A 19,453-nucleotide genomic window follows, 5' to 3' on the forward strand; every position below is an offset into this window, starting at 1 on the left:
CTGATCCTGTGTTCTTTATGTTCTGGTGTTCACTTTAATTTTTTCAATTCCCAGTAGTTAGCATGCGGTGTTGGCTTAGTTTCAGGTGTGTGAGACAGGCAACGGCTCTGTACATCTGAGGGCTCACCCCGGGAGTGTGCCCCTTAGTGCTATCTCCAGTTCCAAGTGTCCCCAATATCATTCATGATCATAACGATGTAGGGGCACAGCGGGCATTGGGAGTCTGGGCTTCTGACTCTCGCCTGCTGCTCTGTACAATGTTTTCTATGTGTATTATTAGCACATTTGTTAAAATCTCAGTGGGGAGAAGCCTGTTTGAGGGACCTTCTGTTTAATTCGCCTCTGGATCTCCTCACAGCTTTTGTCCAAAGAATGCTTGTCGTGCACTTCCAGACAAAACAGTAAGCTTTGTGAGAGCAGGGTGTATTTCTTGCTTTATTTTCTCATGCCCCCCGCACCCCCCGTCGGAATGAATGTCGAGCTCCCAGGGGTCTTCATTATTATTATTATTTATTGAATGGATGACTTTGTATTTTTTTGTTCTTTAAGGATGAGAGTTTTCATAATGTCCCTCAACCTCTTTGATAATATTTGTAGTGTAAAAGGTCTTTAATGATTTGGTGCTTGGGCATATAGGTATATGCACATGTAAACTGAGAGGGCCAGTACAATCGGAAGCCAAAGTTAAAACATAAATAAAGGGCCATAAGAAACCAAATGGAGGGGCGCCTGGTGGCTCAGTTGGTTAAACGTCCGACTCTTGATTTTGGCTCAGGTCATGATCTCAGGATCATGAGATTGAGCCCCGCATTGAGCTCTGTGCTCAGCAGGATGTCTGCTCGAGATTCTCTCTCTCCCTCTGCCCCTCCCCTGCACGTGCACATGCAGTCTCTCTCTCTCTCAAATAAACAAATCTTTTTTAAAAAATAGGAAAGAAATGCCCATAGAGAGATTCAGGATGGGGAAAAGAAGAAATAAGAGTATAGAATATGAGAAAGCAAAGTCTAGGGTTTTTTTTTTTTTCCTCTATAAACTTGCAATAGAATATGGAAGTATGCTTATTCTAGAACTAAGATTTGCATTCTTGAGAATTCTGTGTTTCATAGAAATATTCAAAATATAGCATGCCCCTATATATTTGAAGTTAACTTTTGGTCTTATATTTTCCTGCATTTAGCATGGGAAATAAAGATGATTAAGAGTAAAGATGGTGACGTTTTTTGTTTGCTTAATTTTTATTTTTATAGATGTGTGTGTTGAGGCTTATACAAGTTATTTGATCAGTTGAAAAGATTTGCTGTTTGCGAATTTCCTGGATGATTTTGGTTTGACCTAGCATTGCCCCTGATAATTGCTACTCTACAGGATTTTGAAGCTAGCTTTGATTTTTTTTTTTTTCAGTGTCTCCTGCTTGGGACCCTGCTTCCATTATGTCACACTAGATAGATTTTGTGTAAAGACACAAGCGTAGTCTCCAAACAAGCAAGTAAAATTAATTCTGAATTTCATGTAACTTGACACATCATATGATGTAGTCAGACTTCATTTATCCAAAGCCCTTGACTGGGTTTAAATGCACATTTGTCAGATTTACTCCATAGCTTAAGAGGCAAGTAACTTTTTGTCGTCCAGTAATTGTCTAAACTTTACTTTGATGAAGCCGACTTACTTTCAAAGAAATCATAAAGAGGGGACACCTCAGTGGCTCAGTCAGTTAAGCCACTGCCTCTGGCTTAGGTCATGATCCCAGGGTCCTGGGATCGAGTCCCACCTTGGGCTCCTTGCTTGGCAGGAAGCCTGCTTCTCTTTCTGCCTGTGCCTCCTTGTGTGCTTGTGCTCTCTCTTGACAAATAAATAAATAAAAACCTTTAAAAAAAAAGAAAGAAAGCAATCATGGGGAGAAGAGATTCATTGTTATTCTCTAGGAAATGTTGGGATTTTAATCTTACATATATTCTGGTAGAATTAGAGGCTTGCTTTATATATATAACACATATGTATATAAATTATACACATATATTTGAGCTTTTAGAAACTGTGGTGCCTGGACCTTCTTTCCTGGTCTCTCTGTTCTTGCAGCGTATAGCCCACATTACGGCCATGCTGCAGCAGTCCCTGGGGGGCCTGCTGCTAGAAGGGCTTCAGACTTCCAAAGTGGACATCATATGGCACTGTCTCCAGACTTACGCTACAATTGACAAGACACGGGATGCAGAGGCGTTAGTTGGTCAAGTACTGGTGAAACCGTACATGGATGAGGTTTGTGCCCCCATGCACCTCATTCTACAAACACAGAGCATCTAATCTGGCTTCGTTTCTTGACTGGGTGCGAGAGAGCTCAGGGCTCTTCCTTGAAGATGCTCTTAGTTCCTGCTCTTCTGGTTGTAAGAAAAGGTTGGTCCCGCTTGGTGCCCATCAGCATGGCAGGAATCAGGCATGCGCTCTGGTCTCTTCCAGTGATGCCATAACTCAGGGATCATCTTAATTTAGTAGGGGTGAGGAACTTGCCTAGGAAGAAGGTACGGATCAGAACATTTTCAGGTCAATTTCTATTTCCATAAGTTATACGTTAATGAAGTTGCCGAAAAGCGTGACCCCACCAAGGTGCCCGTGCCCACTGGAGGAGCTGGAAGACAGCTTTGTGCGCAGGGAAAGTCTGTGAGGGGAGGCGTCTTCGCAGAATTGATGTGGCCTAAGTCTTGAAGACCATGAGGGAGTTTGCCAGGCTAGGAAGGTGGGAGGGAGGGAATATTCAAAGATAAAGGGCTTTGAAGGGCGAATTAGCGGGGTAGTACCTTAAGTCCGGAACTTGGTTACTCAGTGTTCTTGACCTATAAGGATACAGTTAAATACAGGGAATCAGTGTATCCTGCCTCTGAGCGGCTGGAGTATGGGCTGCACCATGTGAGGCCGCCAGCAATCAGCAGCTTCCCACTTAGAGAATGTCGGTTTCATCTAGTTCAGGCTGACAGAAGTCATGAAGCCAGTCTCAGCATTTGAGGGCTTTCTAACAGTCACCTGCCAGTGCGAGTGTTCTTTCTGTCTGGTAAGTATAAAGCTACCCACCATGACTTCAGGATGAAAGGCTTCCAGTTTTAAAACGAGACAGAATCCCAGTGATAGAAGTGAAATTGAAGGATTAATTTCAGTAATCTTCTCAGCTTCATTAAGACTACTAAAAGTAGGGACGCCTGGGTGGCTCAGTTGGTTGGACGACTGCCTTCGGCTCAGGTCATGATCCTGGATTCCTGGGATCGAGTCCCGCATCGGGCTCCCAGCTCCATGGGGAGTCTGCTTCTCTCTCTGACCTTCTCCTCGCTCATGCTCTCTCTCACTGTCTCTCTCTCAAATAAATAAATAAAAAATATAAAAAAAAAAAAAGACTACTAAAAGTAAATGATCTGTCAGTTCTTTGTATGTATCCTATTATAGTTCATAGCTCTCTCTGTGGAGGTGAAAAAGATCACATTATTCTTTGTCACTAAATGAAAATATTTTAGTTATTTAATTTATGCCCTTTTCATTGAACTGAATCTAATATGCTAAATGAGGGAAGTACTTTACGTTTCCGTGTCATTAAATGAACTATGGCCACGTTTGTATTTTAAGTTTGTATGCTTGTCATTCACCTCCTGCAACTCAGCCTCACCAAAAAAATAAATAAATAAATAAAATACTAAAGCAAAATAAGATGTGTTTTCTTCCATCACTTTCCATCTCAGCCCTTTCCCTGTTCTGGAGACGGTAGAGGATAAGGCCAGGGTGAAGATGGTACAGAGCTGTTGTCTGCAGATACAGTATTTCGCTTTTAAGCTCAGAAGGGAAGCAGATGAGTGTGTGTGATGTTTTAGCTTCATGCCAGTCTCTGTCCCTCAGTATCTGTGTCCCCCAGGGTTGGAGCAGTATTCCCAAATCCCGGGACCTAGATTTTCATGCCATTGTTACTTACCTCCTGTTTAGAAAGCATACTGAGTGGGGAGGAGGAAGGACGAAGTGCATTTGTAAGGTTTACTCGATTCTTTTCTCTGTAGTGTATAGTTCATACTTCTCTTTTAGGTGCTTTAAAAACAAACAAAAACACAAACAAACAAACAAACAAATAAATAAATAAAAATAAAACGCTCTTCCTTCTGCTAGGTGATTGTAGAGCAGATCGTTGAGTCTCATCCGGACGGCCTGAAGATCATGTATGCTAATAAGCTCCTGGAGTTCGTTCCTCACCACTGCTGCCTTCTTCGAGAGGTCACAGGAGGAGCCATCTCAAAGTGACATAAAATGCTGTGTATGCACCTGAGCTCAGTTTAGTGACCACCTGTCACCTCCTCATGTGCCGCTGATCCCTGGCTGTCCTGTCTGACCCGGGAACATGGGAACGTGTGCTCTTCCCTATTTGTTACCAGTGCTGTGAGGCAGGTGTCGCTTGCCTGGGTTTACAGGAAAGGGAATGAAGAGTGGGGACGAATCTCAACGGTGACATTTGTGTGACTCCAGAGCCTCTGCTTTTCTTTTGTCTATACTTTCTCCTTAACCAGGTTCAAAATCAAAATTGGCTTCCTTCCATTATTGTGATGTCATCATTGGTCTAGAAATACCAATTCATTTTAATTCAACACGTTTTATACTGATGGCAATTAAAGTCATGTTCGGTTTTCCCTCCCTCTCTTATTTCATTTCCATGGCTTTCCAGTTCTGTTTCATGAATATCCCATTACCTTCCACCATCTCTGTCATCCCAGTCCAGACCTTTGTCGCCTTTTGTTTGAGGGTAGCGGGCTCTCCCCACCTGGTCTCCCAGCTCCACCTGTCCCTCTTCATTGCAGCCCTCAGCTGTCCCACCTGCCCAGGGCTCTTCAGCCTTCCTGAGTCGCTCGTGGCTTCTCATCGCCCACAGAAGAGCATCTAGTCTTCCTGGCAGAACCTGTGACCATTGGTGCTTGAGTCCTAGTGGTTCTCCGCTGTAGAACTTTCTACTGTGGAACTTTCCCCCATACCACTATGGTTCCTGGCCAGACAGGAACGCTTGACCTTCCCTAACACACCTGGTACAGAAGATCCCTGACTTCACCTTGGTTCAGTTTATGGTTTTTTGACTTTTTATAATAGTGCAGAAGTGATATGCATTTAGTTTGGATCTTTTCCCAGGCTGGCGATCTACAGTAGGGTCCTCTTTTGTAATGCTGGGCAGGGGCAGTGAGCACAGCCCCCAGGCAAACCACGTGATCACGAGGATCAGCAACTAACACACTTGAACCGTCCTGTTCTGGCTTTCTTTTTTTTTTTTTTAATTTTATTTATTTATTTGACAGAGAGAGATCACAAGCAGGCAGAGAGGCAGGCAGAGAGAGAGAAGGAAACAGGCTCCCCGCTGAGCAGAGAGCCCGATGAGGGGCTCGATCCCAGGACCCTGAGATCATGAACTGAGCCGAAGGCAGAGGCTTTAACCCACTGAGCCACCCAGGCGCCCCCTGTTCTGGCTTTCAGTGCAGTAAGTTACATGAGATACCAGACACTTTATTGTGAAATAGGCTTTGTGTTAGAGGATTTTGCCCAACTGTGCAATACTGTAAGTGTTCTCAAGACATTTAAGTTTGGCGGGGCTAAGCTCTGATGTTCAGTCGCTTAGGTGTTTTCCATGCATTTTCAACTAAAGAGATTTCCAGCTGAACAATGGGTTTATTAGAATCCGAGGCCATCATAAGCCGAGGAACATCTGTCTATACTGTGTGCCTCAGTGTTTTCCTTCATTGCTTCCTGTCTCTTATCCCTTTGTCTTTCTGTTGATCTGTCACTCCACATGAAGCTCCAGTGAAATACAACTTCTTTTTTTTTTTAGGTTATTTATTTATTTACTTATTAGAGAAAGCATAAGCAGAGGGGGAGGCAAAGAGTGAAGCAGGCTCCCCACTGAGCAGGGAGCCCGATGTGGGACTCAATCCCAGGACCCTGAGATCATGACCTGAGCCACCCAAGCGCCCCCAGGCTATGGTTATTTCAAGAAAAAGTCCTATTTGTGAATTCTTCATCTAGTGAAGATGAATTAAGATCAGAAAGTCAACTCTGCCACATTTAAAAACCAAGGAACAGAAAAAAATTCCACGAGCAGGTATAACCCTATCCACAATAAGTCACTTTCAATCCAGTCCTGAAAACTAATACAGAGTAGGAAGAAAGCATTACAGAAAAATTTTGTTTTCATTAATCAAGCTGGAAAATAACGGGCCTTACACGAATGCCCTTTAGGAAGACAGTTCTTATAGTTTTATGTTGATGGAAACTAAGATTACATTCGAAATGCATGTTAAAACCATGACTGTAGATTAACTGCCACTTTCAGTCGTCAGAAGATGAAAAATGGTCAAGAGTCACCCAAACTGAATCCTGGTTCCTCCTGGAAAATGTGTTCCTAAATATTTTCCCCCTGAACTACTGTGCTCTTTCTGTATCTTACACAGCAGACACTGCGATGCACAAACACATCCAGAAGGCCTTTGAGGGCTGACAGCCTGCTGGAACAATGAGGAATTCACCCGGGTTTCTGCCTTTCTGCCGGGCCCAGAAAGTTCTGGGTAACCCAGGTGACGTGTCATGAGAATACAAGTGTAGCTCACACCATATGTATTATCTCCTCAGGGTAGACACCAAAATCCATGTTCGTATATGAAAATCCGAGATGCGTACAGAAATCAAGAGTGATTCTGTCATCTTGAAAGAAAAACACACTGTTGCGCTGCCACATGCCTCGTTTCTCCTCGAGTGACTGCAGGAAGTAGCGATTGCAGTCAGAAATCTCAGAAAGAAAAATTAGAGTAAGGGCAACACCTGAAGTTTATTCCTGAAAATACTTGGAGAACGACTGTGACCAATAAAACAGGGCTTAGTTCATGAGACTATGTCAATGAGCTTATACCATCCCATGTCCTAGTCAAACCCTCATGTCTGGGAGATGGAGGGACGTCTTCATCTTCCAGAGCTACTATTAGGGAAAAAGGTGGAGACAATACTGACTGAGTCCCTACTTCAGCAGGAGAGCCAAAAACACCTTGCCCCTCCATAATCCCAAATGAAAATAAACATCTCGGGGCGCCTGGGTGGGTTAAGCTTCTGCCTTTGGCTGGGATCGAGCCCCACGTCAGGCTCTCTGCTCAGCGGGGAGCCCACTTCCCTCCTTCTCTCTCTGCCTACCTCTCTGCCTACTTGTGATCTCTGTCTGTCAAATAAATAAAATAAATAAAATCTTTAAAAAGGGAAAGAAAAGAAACATCTCATTTTACTAGTGTGCAGCAGTGACTATGCAGGAGAAATTATTATTATTTTATTATTAGATGATATATTATTTTTTTTATTATTATTATTATTGTACTATATTGTTAACCTTTTGAATTCGGACACCTAAAATTTTTAATAAAATATGAAGGCCTTTTTTTTTTTTTTAAAGATTTTATTTATTTGAAAGACAGAGATCACAAGTAGGCAGAGAGGCAGGCAGAGAGAGGGGGAAGCAGGCTCCCCACTGAACAGAGAATCCGATGTGGGGCTTGATCCCAGGACCCTGGGATCATGACCTGGGCTGAAGGCAAAAGGCTTTAGCCCACTGAGCCACCCAGGTGCCCCATGAAGGCTTTTTTTTTTTTTTAAAGGTTTTACCTATTTATTTGACAGAGAGATCACAAGTAGGCAGAGAGGCAGGCAGACAGAGATAGAGGAGGAAGCAGGCTCCCCGCTGAGCAGAGAGCCCGATGTGGGACTCGATCCCAGGACCCTGAGATCATGACCTGAGCCGAAGGCAGTGGCTTAACCCACTGAGCCACCCAGGCGCCCCATGAAGGCTTTTTTTAAAGAACAAGAACTTCAGACTATATCTTTATCCTATAAGTTCCCACTACAACTGGCTTCTGTCTTGGCCAACATTTAGCCATTCAGATAAAGTCCGTATTTAGTGCTTCGTGTGTATGCATGTGTAAAATAAGAGGACAGTCATAAATCTTTAAGATTGTGTATAATAACTGTGAAATAAGTATTCTTGATACACAAGGTCTCGCCTGGGGAAAACAGCTGGAGAACAGTATGCAGTTTTCAAATGACGGAGGGGAAATACGCATTCGGTTATGAGAAAGGGAAGGAGAACAAGACCAAATATTAATAAAAGGGAAAAAAGCTTTTTCTGCCATCTTTCCGTGCCGCAGTAACAGTGTGAACAAATGTCCCACAGATGCCCTCAAGAACATTAACACTGCTGAAAGGGGGGGCGAAGGCCAGGTTCTTAGGAGGCCCTGCACCAAAGTCATCATCCCGTTTCCTCACTGTGATGATGAAGCATGAGTACATTGGAAAATTTGAAATTCTTGATGACCACAGAGCTGGGAAAACTGCTGTGAACCTCACGGGCAAGTTAAACAAGTGTGGCATGACCAGCCCTAGACTTGTATAACTGAAAGATCTAGAAAAGTGGCAGAATATTTCCATCCCCTCAGTTTGGTTTCACTGCATGGAAAAATTCTTCTGGCATCATGCACCATGAAGAAGGAAGAATCCAGGCAGGAGGGAAAATCCTGGGATTCCTTTTTCCTATAAATATAATATACATGGCACGTGAAATGCCTCAATGGGAAAAAAAAAAAAAAAGGAAAATAAATTACAGTCAACTAATGTTTGACAAGGGTGCCAAACAATTCAATGGGGGTAAGAACAGTATTTTACTCCCAAGCAGCCACATGCAAATAATGAAACAGGAGTCCTGCCTCACACCATACAGAGAAAATAACCCAAAATGCATCAAAGACATAAATGTAAGCATTAAAATGATAAAGTTCGGGATGCCTGGGTAGCTCAGTTGGTTGGACGGCTGCCTTCTGCTCAGGTCATGATCCTGGAGTTCCCAGATCGAGTCCTGCATCAGGCTCCCAGCTCCACAGGGAGTCTGCTTCTCCCTCTGACCTTCTCCTCGCTCATGCTCTCTCTCACTGTCTCTTTCTCAAATAAATAAAATCTTTTAGAAAATAAAAATAAAGTAAAATGATAAAGTTTTCAGAAGAAAACACAAAGGTAAATGTTAGTGGTCTTGAATCTAACAACGGCTCCTCAGCCAAACACCAAAGTACAAGCAACTTAAAAAAAATAATAAACAAATAAATGGGACTCAACCAAAATATCCCAGTTTTGTGCTTCCAAGGACCCCATTGACAAAGTCAAAAGACAAGCCACTAAATGGGAGAAAATATTTGCAGGTCATATATAAGGAACATGCATTCAGACTGTGTGAAGAATTCTTACAACTCAAATAAAAAGACAACCAAGTTAAGAAATGAGCAAAGAGGGGCGCCTGGGTGGCTCAGCGGGTTAAGCTGCTGCCTTCGGCTCAGGTCTTGAACTCGGAGTCCTGGGATCGAGCCCCGTATCAGGCTCTCTGCTCAGCAGGGAGCCTGCTTCTTCCTCTCTCTCTGCCTGCCTCTCTGCCTGCTTGTGATCTCTCTCAATAAATCTCTCTCAAATAAATAAATAAAATCTCTTTAAAAAATGAGCAAAGAACTTGAATATACATTTCTCTAATATTCAAATGTATACATTAATATATAAATGTATATATAAATATATTTTACATTATCATATATTTATAAAAACATATTATATAAATATATTTACATTATTAAATATGTATTTAAATATAAATAAAATATGAAATATATAATATATATTTAAAGATACATATAAGGTATATATAAAATATATGGGACAATAAGCACGTGAAAATATGCTCAACATCACTAATCCTTCGGGAAATGCAAATCAAAACCATGGTGAGATACCACCTCCCACCCACGTGGATGGCTACTATCAAAAAACCCAAAAGCAGGTGTTGGAAGGATGTGAAGAGCTGGAACCTGTAAATTGCTGGTGGGCTTGGAAAATGGCACAGCCACATTAGAAATGGTTTAGTAGCTCCTCAAAATGCAGAACACAGAGTTGCCATATGACACACCAATGTCACTCCTGTGTATAGAGCCAAGAAAAAAACTATGCCCACACAAAAACTTGTGCATGAAGGTTTAGGGTTTATTCGTAATAGCGAAAAGGTGAGAACAACCCAGATGTTCATCAACTGATGAAGAGATAAATAAAATGTGATCCATCCAGCCTGTGGAATATTATTCAGCCTTGAAAAGGAATAGAATTTTGATATGTGCCACGACACAGAGGAGCCTTGAAAACATTCTGCTGATTGAGAGAAGTCAGTCACAGAAGACCACATATTGCATAATTTGATTTATATGGAATTTCCAGAATAGCTAAATCTACAGAGACCGAAAGTAGATTAGCGGTTGCCTAAGACTGGTGGTGATGGCTAAAGTTTTCTTTTGAGGATGATGAAAATGTGTAGGTAGTTCAGTATAGTATAGTTAAATATAGTGAAAGCCATTAAATTGTCCACATTAGATGGTGAGTGGTATGGCCTGTGAATTATATCTCAATTAAGCTGTCATCTAAAAATACAAAGAACTTCTATATTTATCAAGTTAGAAAAAGAATGAACTTGATTAAAAACATCAAAAATGGGGAAAATAAAAACAAACAAAATAAGATGGGAGGAATAAAATCATGACTGTTTATCATTAATTTAAATGTGTACACACTGACTTTTTCTATTCAAGTGCCTATCAGGGGGTTACAGATCCACGCTGTTCAAGAAACATACTTAAAATGCAAAAGGGATTGAGAATGTATCAGGTGAGGAGATACCATGCAAAAGAGAAAGACGGAATGGCAAAATTCATCGCAGACAAGTTGGGTCTAAAGTTATAGGTACTAAGATGAAGAGGGACATTTTTAAAGGCAGAGTTTGGAAAGAAGATGTAAAAGGTATAAGCAGGTATACATCTAACAACATAATACCTAAAGACTCTAAAAATGCAATAACAAGGTAAAATTTTAGCTTTTCAAATGGGAGTATCTACTAGAAGGAGGGAAAAACAAGGACACACAGAAAATAGACATCCTGGGGCGCCTGGGTGGCTCAGTGGGTTAAAGCCTCTGCCTTCGGCTCAGGTCATGATCCCAGGGTCCTAGGATCGAGCCCCACATCGGGCTCTCTGCTCCGCGGGGAGCCTGCCTCCTCCTCTCTCTCACTCTCTGCCTGCCTCTCTGCCTACTTGTGATCTCTGTCTGTCAAATAAATAAATAAAATATTTTAAAAAAAAGAAAATAGACATCTTTATTTCCCTTGGAAAACATTTCTTTCTTACACCTAAGGAAAGCCATATTTGTAAAGATTAATTGCATACTAGGCAACAAAGGAAACCTTTACAAGCCTTCCAAATTAAAGATTTAAAGAACAGTTCTTTGATCACAATCCAGTAGAATCAGAATTAGATAACCTGGTAACAAAAAATTGAAACTACATACAAGTTAAGAAATACAGTCTTCAGTCAAAGAAGAAATCATAAGACAACTGAAGAAAATCTTGAAAGCAATGGAAAGGAGACTATATCATACCACAACTTACAGAAGACACCAGAAGTTATACTCTAAGGAGACTTTAGTGTCAAATGTCTTCAATTTCAAACATTTTTTTGAATAAAAGAAACTACTCATTTAAACCCATCAGAAAAGGGCAGCTCAATCAAAAGAAAGGAAGTAGTTATAATAAAGATAATTTTTTTTTAAGATTTTATTTATTTATTTGACAGAGAGAGATCACAAGTAGGCAGAGAGGCAGACAGAGAGAGAGAGGAGGAAGCAGGCTCCCTTCCGAGCAGAGAGCCCGATGCGGGACTCAATCCCAGGACCCCAAGATCATGACCTGAGCCGAAGGCAGCGGCTTAACCCACTGAGCCACCCAGGCGCCCCATAAAGATAAATTTTTAAACTAATAAAAAATATGAGGGGCAAATAAACTCAAAGTTGTTTCTATGAAAGACTAATGAAATAATAATAAAAACTTCACATGCCCTATTAAGGATAAGAGAGGGGGAAGATGGGGTGTGGGAGGAAGTGGGGAGAGGGAAGGGGAATGGGGAAAGGGGGTTTCAGGGAGGAGGGGACAGAGAGAGGGAGAGAGTTGCAAAACAGATAAGTATTGGGAACAGATATAAAAGCAAATGCATAATATAAAGGAATCACTAAACTGCAAGGCACTTTATACTAATCAATTTGATAACCTAGAAGAAACGATGATTTCCTAGGAAAACAAAATCATCCAAATGATTCAAGAATGGAAAATTAAGAAGATGTGTTCCAAGATCAGACAGGTTTGCAGCTGGATAACTGTCATTCTACTGTTAAATGGCAACAGGCAATTAAACAATAATAAGTCAATTCACTTGATGAAGCTGAGCACAATTTTAATACCCAAACCTGAGAGGGAGGAACGGGGAAGCTATTAACAAGTCTGGCTTAGGACAGATTAGTTAACAGAAACTGAACTAATGTTAGCAAATAACAGAAGTCAGGCATCTATCAAAGGACTATATCCTGAGACAAACTTGGATTCATTCCAGGAAAATAAAGGGAGCTCAAGACCAGAAAATCAATAAGATTTACCTCATCACTAAATTAACTGTGATAAAACTCTTAAGACCATAGCAATAAATGCATTTGATAAAAAAATAAAGGCACCTGATAAAAGGTGAGCAGCCATTCTTTATAAAAATGAAGATAAAAACAGAAGGACGTTATGCAGGAGGGATTATTAACCGGGAAGCACTAGATCAAGAGGTAGATAAAATGAGCCCATATTTGTCAAACAGTGACAGAGCCCCATGCGTGTGTGGATAGAGGCGAATGAGCTCATGGATGAGCACCAGGCTGTCAACAGGTATTATAGGGACGAAGGCAGCGGTGAGGAGAGTCTTAACAACAGGGAAGAAGGTAAAAGGAGGATTGCAGTTAAAAATTGTTCATGATACAAACACATGCAAATAAGACCGGATATTTTCCCGTATATAGTTTTTTAAAACCCTGCACACATTACTGGAACTACCAACTCTTGCTTTCAGCTCCGCAGCCCTCGCGTGCATTCCCAATACCAGGATGCAGAGGTAGATCCTCCGTTGGTGACATCCTATGTCATTGTACTCCTAAAGGGACAGGTGAAACAGCGCAGGGGCTGGAGGTCGGAACTTAGGCATCGCTGCGCCCACCCCAGCTCCCTGCTCACCCAGCCCCCACTCTGAAGCGGTGGGCACTTGGAGCTGTTAAGAAGCAGGGATCTGAGCAGTTCTCTGGTTTCCCCTGGAGCCATCTGCATCCATCATATTTCCCACAGCTCTCCCCGAGTGTTGGTGCTGGCTCCCCCCGAGTGTTCTCTTAACTCCTAGCACACCCTTCTTATGACAGCACCTAGTACTCCCCGTCACAGTGCTCTGTCTGTCACATGCATCCATTGATTGACTTTGTGCTGGTTGAGGGCTGGAGCCCCCTCCTGTTAACTTCTCAAGTCCATTTCTAATGCAGCAGCACCTGGCACTTAAGCACCCTGTCAGTACCTGCCAAATGAATGAAATGTACTCAAAACATAGTATGAAGTCTGCGTTTTGAAACTCCTTTTTGGAGCCGTTTGCTATCATTTTCCCAGGCAATTTAAAAAATTTCCAGCCTTGCTGCCAATAACCTGAAGGGGTAAAGGAATGCCGGCGTGCCCCATGGGACATGTCACTCTGGATGGTCCTTCAGCAGCAGGGACTTTGATAGCGCTCTTACAAACCCAGCAAGATGGTGGAATGGGTACGTGGCTGAGTGCCTCCCGGGTCTGACACTGTGTGACGCCACCCGGTGCCTGCAGCTGCCCTCTGGAAGGTGCTGCTTTTGCGGCAGAGCCGGAGGGCACCAAGCGTGTGTCTGTCTCCAAAGTCCTGGGCACCACATCACAATGCCTTCCTGAGAAGCAGAATCAAGGACAGTTGCTGATCTTCATTCCTTCCCACCAAAGGTATCTCATACACCATCTTTGGAAGTTGGAGCCAGGGGGCGCCTGGGTGGCTCAGTCGGTTAAGTGTCTGCCTTCAGCTCAGGTCATGATCCCAGGGTCCTGGGATCGAGTCCCACACATTTGCCTCCCTGCTCAGCGGGGAGCCTGCTTCTCCTTCTCCCTCTGCCATTCCCCCCACTTGTGCTTTCTGGCTCTCTGTGTGTCAAATAAGTGAATAAAATTTTTTTTAAAAGTTTGGGCCATACTCTTTAGCCATTCTACTTTCCCTGGGGTAATTTGCCACCTCCCTGAATTTACCTGAATCTTTCCCAAAATCTACTTATCTTCCAGCCTTCTTGACCATAATAAGTCTATAAATTTTCAATAGACAGTGTGAACTTACACTTGCTAATATTTGCATAACATGCACCTCTTTCGATCTCAAAGAAAAGCTTCGCACCGCAATGGTCTCTAATCTCCAATTAGGTTCTGTTCCGGGATCCCACTGGAATTCTATGCACCTGTCCCCAAAGATCCCATAAATTGTGGTCCAGTTTCCCAGCCAGCCAAGGAAAGCACATGGGAAATCTTGCTGAAGTATGAGTAAGAGCCAACGAAAGGGAACATATTTATCTGCCTCGAATGCTGGGACCTGAGGAAAGCAAGTTTCATTACAGACAAATCAGGAAGGAGGTGCAGATTGCTTTTTATGTCACTCTGGGGTGGAGGTCTGCCATTGATCATTAAGGCCATTTCCTGCAATGCACTCACCAAAGTGATACTCACTTCGGAGTGGACAAAACTTAGGAAATGGCCAAGGGGAGCTCTGCTTACACTTTACACTCTCAGCATTTATTTGTATTATTTTCTTTATGGGGCAGTATAGAGACTTGAGACCACATTTAAAAAGCAAAGCTTGTCATCCTGTGGCCTTGGGTCAAGAATAGAGATAGTGCTGCTCATGTCAGTTTCAACCTCCAGTGGCCAAGGGTTTGATCTGATGCTCTTTCAAGTTTTCACCACAGCCTTTATCAAGCTCAATGGCCAATAATCCCACAGGAGGAGATTTTAGGGCCCTCTCAAACTTCTGTTGTGCTATCTCTCCCCAGCCTGCTTCCTCTGCAAAAGTCACCACTTTGCCTGTGCATCTACCACCTCTTAGAGCCTTTGGAATCAGCCACAAATTGCAGTGCTGATTCCTTCCATGACCACATATTGTTTACAGGAAAACTCTTCTTCGTTATGCCTTGCCAGTCAGAGTGACGGTTTCATCCGCAACCTGGACCAGGTTCGGGAATGTTCTACACATAAATGTGAGCAAATGTCTTCTGTATTGAGAGACATGTACATGCTGTAAATGGACTCTATTGAAAAACCAATACATAGGGTACACTTATGTCCTGACCCAGCTGGAAGGAGGCACTTCATTTCCATCTTTCAGAAAATTGGTGTAACACATTGATTTTCATAACAAAGAAAGCAGTTTTGTGTCCTCTACCAAAAGACTGTCATAGTAAGCAATAAATTGCCTCTTTGGGGTGAACAAATTAATAAGATATTTTCTAAATTTCAAAATAACAAAGACAGAACGATGTCTGTAATGCTAAGTGCATCCCCTTAGTTGCAGGGCATTGTGTCATGGACCACCTGAGCAATGACACATGGCGGCCGGTAGTCTGATTTGTACATCAATTCACCTGGCAACCTGTTAAAAGAAAGTCTTGCACATGACAAGCTTTCAATAAGACACTGACAAGATGGCCAGGAAGCCCCCTTAGCTGGCTTTTTCAGGTGTCCAGACATCTAGTCAACCTACCTCACCAACTCATCACCATGCTTACTGGAGTAAACCCAATCTCTTCCTTCCCCCCTGGAGATGGGAGAAGAGCCACTCACACGTTTGTATGGAATTCTCATTCCCCCTCGCTCTGTCCCCACATGGCGCTGTCCGTGTAATAAATAAACAAATCTTTATGTCACCCGGAAGTTCCTGGGTCAAATTACACAACTCGGACAATTTTGGGTCACTACAGCCTTTTGTTTTTCTCTCCACCTTAAGCCTTCTGGGTGACCAACAACTATCTAAAACTCATGTGGCTGCAATATGCTGTTGTTCTGCTTCATCTTCCCAGTAAAGTTCAGTATTTTTCCCTAAAGTTTGGTTTATCAGCATCTCCAGCGTCTATCTCCAGCTAGGGTCATGATCCCAGGTCCTGGGATCAAGTCCCTTTCTGGACTTCCTGCTCTGCGGGAAGCCTGCTTCTGCCTCTGCCTCCCATTTCTTATGAATAAATAAAGAAAATCTTTAAAAAAATTTTAAAAACCATGTCTATCTTCCCACTTTTAAAGATTAATTCTAGGAATTATTGCTATAAATCCAGTGTCCTATCTCTTTCTTAAAAAGTCTTCTCCAGGGCACCTGAGTGTCTCAGTTGATTAAATGTCTGACTCAAAATTTTGGCTCAAGTCATAATCTCAGAATCATGGGATTGAGCCCTTAGTGAGGCCTCTGTGCTCAATGGGGAGTCTGCTTCTCTCCTTTTCCCTTTGCCCCACCCCCCTACTCACATGTGCACACACGTGTTGTCTCTCTCTCTCTCTCTCTCAATAAATAAATAAACAAATCTTTAAAAAGTCTTCTCCAAAGGGAGTTTGACAAATAGTCCAGTAAGAGGCAGGAAGAAAATATTATAAGTTTTATTCATATTTCATGTCATCCATTTAACTGTTTAGCTTTTGCATGTCATTTATAATGTGCACAATAATTTAGTAGAGTAGTAGAGTTTATACTTTATCAAAAATTTGCTTAAATTGGTGGTATGTCTGCAAATATTTTTTATGTATGTATGTATGTATGTATGTATTTATGTATTTATTTATTTTTGTGAAAGAGAGGTGCACAGTAAAAAAAGGAGATCACTGCTCCAGGGACCCAGATATTTCCCCAAGTCCTGTTTCCTTCCATTCCTTCTGGGCTTCATTAGACCCCCTTAACACCAATCTTGTCCCTAAAACACGCCCTCTGAAGCACCAAGTTCACTGCAGGCTGTACCGGGATGACCTTAGGGAAAAGGGTGGTGGGTCTCACGGGTTAGCTGTGTCACCTCCATGAACAGTCCTTTGTTCTGAACAGCTAGTGCAGCCCACGTTTGCAATCACAGGCTCTGGCACCAGAGTGGGCGTAGAGCCCAGCTGGCCCCTCAGTAGCAATATGGCTTTGGGAAAGTTGTGCCATTTCTGGCCCAGACTTAAGGCTCATCCATAACGTGGAGGAGAAGACAGTGTGACCCTCAGTGGGCTGTTGAAAGGATCACGAGATGGTTCGACTCAGGTGCTCCGAGGTACCCAGCACACAGTAGGCCCACAGTAGAACAAAAAGTTGTTCTATTGATCTTATAGTTACTATTACTCATACTAACAAAACTGATCATTTGAGATGATTTTCAAGTGAAGTGTCTTCGCCTGGATTTCTAAGATTAACCTACTTCAAAATGAATTCTGCTCTACTGTGAAAAACGAGCTAACCAGCACGTTTCTTCTGCGTCTTTTCTGAACTTTTTAGGATCCTCTCTAGAGAAAGGTTCTAAAGGAAGGCAAAGTGCAGAAATACTCTTGCTTCAAAGGATGTGTATGAAATGATTAATTTTGCCAAAAAACAGTGCCTTGAACATAAAAGATGCTTGACGAAGCTCACTGTAGACAGTGTATCCCTCCAGGATTCATAAGTTGAAAACTCAATGTCCAAAGGGACATAACTAGGAGATGGGGTCCTTGGGAGATGTTTGGGTCATGAGGGTGGAGTCCTCATGGACGAGATTAGTGTCTCCATAAGAGAGACCCCACAGAGATCCCTCGCCTCCTCCACCTTGGAGGTTATAGGGAGAAGATGGTCATCTGTGACCCAGGAAGTGGGCACTTGAACAGACACGGAATCTTCCAGGGTCTTGATCGTAGACTTCCCAGCTTCCAGAACTGAGAGAAATAAGTATGTCTTTAAAGCACCCAGTTTATGGTGTTCTTGTTACATCAGCCCAAACTAAGATAAAGCTTGTCTCTTATACTGAAAAATAACACAAATGTTAACAACAATTAAAAAAAGGAACAATGTGGCCAATGACATGTAATGAACATAATCTCTCCTCTACAGTGCCAAGAGCTTAATTAGTTTCGGGCAACTCAGTAGAGTATGATTAAACCAAAGAGCAGCAATATGTCTAAATGCTCAAGTCCTCTGCCTCCTACTTTTCTGCCAAAACAAAAGAAAAGCCCTAGGCTGGTTTTGTTTACCACCAAGCATAAAACAGCCAAATTCCAAATTAAAAAGCTCTGGGGTTTAATTGTGGATGTATGGAATTACATAGAAGCTCTCTTTGATCATTCCAAAGGATGTTTCCCTCAAAGGTTACAAATACATCTCAGCCTACCAACCATCTCAGGCCTACCACAAAAATTATATATATACACTTTTAGCATTTTAAAATGTGTCTAAATTTCAGTTTCGGATCCAGTTTTGACTATTGTTATGGGCTTAGTTGGATGCCCCCAGATTCCTACGTTGACGTCCTAACACCCAGCATCTCAGACTGTGGCAGTATTCAGAGACAGGATTTTTAAAGAGGTGATAAAGGGAAAACGAGCTCACTGGGGGTGGGCACCATCCAACAGGACTGGTGTGCTTACAGGAAGAAGAGATTAGGACACAGACAGTACAGACTGAAGGACAATCGTTTGAAGACAGAGTGGAGAACACAGCTATCTGCAAGCCAAGGAGAGACGTTTGAAGAATGGAACCCTACTGCCACCTTGATCTTGGACTTCCAGCGCCCAGAACCATGAGAAAATAAATTGTATGTTGCCTAGGCCACCCAGCTGTTATTTTGTTTACGACAGCCCATGACTCAGAAATTTGAGGACCTCCCCCCCAGACTTTATCCTGAAGTTCTGTTTCAGCATCAGGGGCTTGTGTAATACTACTGTATCAAGGAGGGAGGCTCCAGCCATTCCCTGCACTGGGTCATTAAGACACTGCACAGCTGTCCCCAGGGCTGGCTACATAATTTACAAGCCCCATGTAAAATGAAGATATAGGGCCCTTTGGGCAAAAACAGGGAGGAAGTGTTTGTTAAAGGTACTAAAATAGAAAGCTCATTTCCTCCATCATCTGTCTTCTGAAGGGGCATGGCTGCTGTTTTCTATTTGCATTTAATGCAAATAAAAATTTTAAAATGTGATTATGGGGATGATTTATGCCATTCATCTTTGCAGGGTGCAATGTCAGTGTTAAATAATTCACGCAGGGATTCCACAGCTGGGGCACACCCACGTGCCCTCTTCTTATCAGAACCGTAGAAATCCTGCACAAGACCAGCTCTGCCATCTTTACCTCACCTGGGGACTCACACCTGTTCCACCGACCCTGCCACCCTCGGCTTCCTGATGAGTAAGGAACTTGACAGGATCAGGAGCCGGGGGCTGCCTTTCTTTTCCTTCCCTCCTAAGTCACCACTTCCAAGGCTTGGCTAACACAGTGAGGTGACATGAGTGAGAAAGGAC

At 42.6% G+C, this 19,453-nt stretch overlaps 1 protein-coding gene and 1 long non-coding RNA gene across 4 annotated transcripts in view; both read left to right on the plus strand.

Annotated features, from left to right (window-relative positions):
- LOC131813683 (conserved oligomeric Golgi complex subunit 2-like) overlaps positions 1 to 4,485 on the plus strand; it is a 28,716-nt gene extending 24,231 nt beyond the window's left edge. Inside the window, exons 1-2 of one of the 3 annotated variants that reach the window (XM_059144064.1) lie at positions 1,507 to 2,259; positions 4,138 to 4,485. In XM_059144064.1, coding sequence (XP_059000047.1) covers positions 1,894 to 2,259; positions 4,138 to 4,269 — 498 coding nt within the window. In that variant the 5' untranslated portion in view covers positions 1,507 to 1,893 and the 3' untranslated portion in view covers positions 4,270 to 4,485. Of the gene's footprint in view, positions 1 to 1,247; positions 1,295 to 1,506; positions 2,260 to 4,137 lie in introns of those variants that run through there. The other 2 variants (XM_059144063.1, XM_059144065.1) reach the window with 2 other exon arrangements.
- A 9,224-nt stretch (positions 4,486 to 13,709) lies between these two features.
- Positions 13,710 to 18,764, plus strand: LOC131813684 (uncharacterized). The gene is made up of 2 exons (XR_009346894.1): positions 13,710 to 15,213; positions 18,583 to 18,764. It is a non-coding gene; the product is annotated as an uncharacterized LOC131813684 (long non-coding RNA).
- The last annotated feature ends 689 nt before the right edge of the window (positions 18,765 to 19,453 follow it).

This window comes from Mustela lutreola, chromosome 13, assembly GCF_030435805.1.
Source record: "Mustela lutreola isolate mMusLut2 chromosome 13, mMusLut2.pri, whole genome shotgun sequence".
In the NCBI taxonomy this organism is placed as follows: Eukaryota; Metazoa; Chordata; class Mammalia; order Carnivora; family Mustelidae; genus Mustela; species Mustela lutreola.